Source organism: Daktulosphaira vitifoliae, unplaced genomic scaffold (assembly GCF_025091365.1).
Source record: "Daktulosphaira vitifoliae isolate Bord-2020 unplaced genomic scaffold, ASM2509136v1 Scaffold_2, whole genome shotgun sequence".
NCBI lineage: Eukaryota > Metazoa > Arthropoda > Insecta > Hemiptera > Phylloxeridae > Daktulosphaira > Daktulosphaira vitifoliae.
Window position 1 is genome coordinate 8,722,107 of NW_026099573.1, and position 4,551 is coordinate 8,726,657.

The 4,551-nt window shown below is 24.2% G+C and overlaps 1 protein-coding gene across 1 annotated transcript; it reads right to left on the minus strand.

The window, feature by feature from the left end:
* Positions 1-488: 488 nt before the first annotated feature.
* On the minus strand, positions 489-2,315 carry LOC126898471 (uncharacterized). The gene is made up of 3 exons (XM_050672517.1): positions 2,243-2,315; positions 937-1,430; positions 489-746 (listed from the first exon to the last, which is right to left on the minus strand). Exons 2-3 carry the CDS (start codon positions 1,315-1,317, stop codon positions 708-710), a joined length of 420 nt encoding a protein of 139 aa, XP_050528474.1. The 5' UTR covers positions 1,318-1,430; positions 2,243-2,315; the 3' UTR covers positions 489-707.
* Positions 2,316-4,551: the final 2,236 nt, after the last annotated feature.

The following is a 4,551-nucleotide window of genomic DNA, read 5'->3' on the forward strand; positions in this document are numbered from 1 at the left end:
AAAAAAAAAAAAAAAAAAAAAAAAAACACATCATAGTAAAATTAATACCTTCTCAGCTTCGCATCGAAGCTAAAATGTAAAATATAAAATCTAGAATTTTCACATTAAAATGCGGGTTTTAAAAATGTTGATGGTTATACTCAGTGGGCCACCCCTCAAATAATTTTAGGGAAGAACTGTAATCGAATCGAAGAGGTTTCTCCCATTTTCGAGGAACGAGGGGAATTTTTTCAATTTTTGAGGGTAATATATTCGACTAGATACGATTTGTGATCTTTTGACGTGTCGTTGAAAGTATCGGTTCGGTAAGGTTGAGAAAAATTGGTTACAGACACAAAAAAAACGCTTCATATTAAAATAATAATACCTTCTCATATTCGCATCGAAGCTAAAATCATAACATACAAACATTTTATACAATTCATAATTAGTTTTTAATAAACTTATACGAATATTAAAGAGTAAGTATATTTATATAAGGACAGTACCTTAATATTGGATGTTAAGTCATAATTTCAAAAAACATGTAGTGATATAGAAAAATCCTCAATTTTAAATATTCAACCAAAAATCATTTTCAGTGCAATAATAAAATTAACTTAAAAAATGCAAATGACAAAAAAATTACAAAAATAAAATAATGAATGATTCCACATTTCCATCTTAGTCAACATCATTTTTGACCTTCTTGTTGCAAGAAAAAACTATTACTGGGCCATATTAATTTCCATGTCTTTTTTATTTTTCTGAAAACATATGGAATTAATATTCATTTTTACTTTTAATCCTTATTTATTGTTTATATACCATAAAAATTAAAATATATTATATGTAAAAATATATAATTTGAAACTAGGTTTCGATATTGATTAAAAATTTTATAAAAATTAAAATCATTATTTTTTAATAGATAACCATTATTAATATTTTACCAACCTCTTCATCCTTATCATATCGATGGACCATACCGGTCTTATCAAACATCAAATTGTACTTCATTTCTGTTTCTGGGTCTTTTTTTCTAGTGAAAATATCAATTGACCAATCCGTTGTGGTACCTTCTGCAGCATTATTCACAGTAATTGCGTGATTAATGGCATTGTTGGAATAACTATTAGTAGCTAATATGTGCGAAGACTGCATCCTTAGCGCTGGTTGTGAAACTAAATTTGCGAATGCTTCAGAATCAGCTGTTTTAAAAGAGCTGTCTAACATGTTCGGTTGACTTAGTTCAATTTTTTCTAGATAATTTTTTTGCTCATTTTTTTTTGAAATTTGTTTGCTATGATCAACAAATGATTTTCGATTGAATCTCATAGTTTCATCGATCTTATTGTCTGAATAGTTAAGTTTTTCGTTATGATTGACATTATTTTTTACGATAGTGTTGCTTATTTTATTCTTGTTTGATTGATAAGCACTATCGGACACTAAAAAAATTCTGGATTTAAAGTAAATAATTTTCAGAGCATAAGACATGTTGCTAAGATTTTAATTTAGAAGAGTCTAAAAACTTTAATTTTTTCAGCCTTCCCCGCTCAATAAAATTTTATTTCAATAACTTTAATGTAATTTTTAACAATTTGGGTTGACCAGTATTTTTGTTCAACACCAGGTTTGTTAAAAATATATTTAAAAAACGTATCCAAATATTAATGATTAAAAGTATTCAAATACAAATGTTAATTCTTTTTTTTACAAAATAAACAATTTTTCTCCTTGAAAAATTATAATTAAATCATTAGCTAAAATATTTGTTAAATAATTATTATTATTAATAATAATTAAATAATTAGTTATAAAATAAAATTATTTTATCATTTTTAGTCAAAATAAAGTAATTCTAATCTTTAAATTAAAAAACACTAAATTTTTATTAATAAACAAAAAGAAGTAAATGTATTTCATATTTTGTAATGTATTTATATTTTAATGTTTTTTAATCTAAGTCTCATCAAATATCACGTGTATTTTTTGACAAACATTATAGTTTGGTTGGGTTGCGTTTTCATAATTTAAGTTATTTTCTTTAAGTATAGTTGCTCATAATTTTTGATAATGTCTTAATAATACTAAAAAATTAATAAAATGTATCAACACTATTTTTAGACAAATCTTGTATAACTTTTTATGCTGCGAATATCATTTAGTATGAAAATACTAAATTACTATTTGATTAATACTAAATCAATTATCCTGTATTTAAATGAAAAAATAATTAAGCATAAATGATAATAATTACCAGTGACGTATAGGGGAGTATGACTAATTTAATAAAATTTTGTTAAAATCATAATTTACAAAATGAATACAAGTCTTAATTTCAATTACATTTCTATCACTACGTTCAAATAAAATTTATTTATTAATGGACATATTTTCTATACGTCCAATTTGATAAATTAATTTTATCACCATATGGTTTCAAGTATATAAAAAAATTAGAGTAACTAAAGAGATCCCATTTTTGAAAATGTTTTTATTATGGTGGACTATTTAATTAATCAAAAAATAAAGTAATATAGTAGAAGAATTTTTTTTCTTTTAGTTAAAAGTTTTTTCAATTTATCGATTTATATATTTTATATTCATCCTTTATGATTTATAAGGATAAGAACTTTATTTTATTAAATAGGAACATAAATAATTAATTGTCCTACTTATTAGATAATGGTCTAATTAAGAAGTTGACTTATTGATAATCATTTTTTGATTACTATTTCGGAAGTTATTAACACTTATAAGTGTTAACAGCCAAGTATACATACTTAAGCAGAAGTACGACCTAAATTAAATAACTTTAAAAAAATATGTATCTAAAAGAAATCAAATTTTTCAAATTTATTTATTAATTAATTAAGTGTTTTACAATAACAGAATCCCCCTGTGTAGTCGCATATGAAAAAAATGTAATTAATTAAACTATGAGTGCACAGAAAAGTGATTTTTAGTTCTTTGTAAACAGGTTTTTGCGTTTCATATGAAAATAATTTTTTTGGGCATACCCTATTTTTGAACTTAGATATTCAACTATAAAACTGAATATTAATTATTTATTACATTTGTAAGCACTATTTATATGAAATGGTACAACTCTTTTTATGGTAGTCATTATGAATTGTCCTACATTTGGTAGATCACTTAGTTGAGGTTTATTGGCGGCAATTGGAAATGGTTTATTTTCAACTTGATATTTATTTAAATCCGTATTACTATCTGAAATATATAATTTTTCAAATTTTTGTCAAGTAATATAAACAAAAATAACAATGTTACTACGATGAGGTGGTTGAAAAATTTGTCTGTAAGAATAACTTTTTAAGTAATATTATTAATAACTTAATTACTCAAAATGGCAGTGTGTAATTCGTTTTTGTTATAAGTATCTGCATTTACTTTCAGATTTTCACACTTTTGAATTGAACAAGTACTAATAGTGATGATAAAAAATATGTTTAATTTTATAGAAGTAATGACATTCATATTACTAAATATTTCAATATAAAATTAAGGAACTAAAAGTAAAACTATCTCAAGTTAATTTTAATGAATTCAATTTTCTAATAATTAAGTTTGTAGATACCAAAATTAAAAAAAAACCTATTTATTCTCTAGTAGTTGCCATGAAAAATAATATATATATATATATTTGAAAAAACCAGAACTGAAAGTCATTTTTCTTTTGCAAATATAATAAAGTTGGTTAATCAAGCCCAGATTAAGGAGGAGTGAACGGTCTGGAGCCTATCTCGAATTTTACTAACCTAGTCATGATTAATGACATTTTTTTTGTTTTTTTGCTGTGCTCATCACTTTTTGTTTTGGTAGCGATATTATTTATAGGAAGGCTCATTTCAAGATACCACCTAAAGTTCAAAGAGACCTTAATACGGTGTTGTGGATAATTCGATAAAATTTATCGAGTTACATATCAATTTATTATAGAACAATTTTCAAAATAATAAAAGCCAAGTACAAAATATTTCGTTTAGTACTACATTTATATAGAAAAACAGGATTTTAATTCTTAATAACATACCTCCAACTCTTTGTTTAAGTAAATTAATTCAGTAGTATTAACAATTTAAAGTATTGACTGAAGGTCTATTTTTTTTTTGGTTTTTGTTAATTAAATTTGTATCTCTATTTATCTGTCATAATATATTTTTTATGTTCATCCCTTATGTCTTCTAAAGGTGTCAAATTATTTTTTTTAAATGGCAACATACATATTTAACTAGCTTATTAAATAGCAAATTACTGATCAATAACAACTTTTGGACAAGTATTTTAGAAGTTATTAACTTTTATAAATAGACAAAAGGAATAAGGCTAAGAAAAGTAAAGTGATAAAAATAGCAACAACTACTACAAATGAGTGGCGAGTCATATTTTTAATTACAACATTTTCTATTTTATAAGCTGAAATAGGTATGTAGTCATTAAAAAAAAAAACCCAGCACAGGGGGGTCGCGGCACAGTGGTGACGTGGCATAGTTGGATCAAGTATAATGATATCTGACAGTGATTAAAATCACTATCAAAAAAAAA

What these genes read in the sequence shown, in the direction of transcription:
- LOC126898471 (XM_050672517.1), bottom strand. Translation starts at nt 1,317, where the DNA reads ATGAGATTCAATCGAAAATCATTTGTTGATCATAGCAAACAAATTTCA. An exon ending in GATATGATAAGGATGAAGAG is followed by an intron (nt 747 to 936) that starts GTTGGTAAAATA and finishes ATATGTTTTCAG; the next exon opens with AAAAATAAAAAAGACATGGA.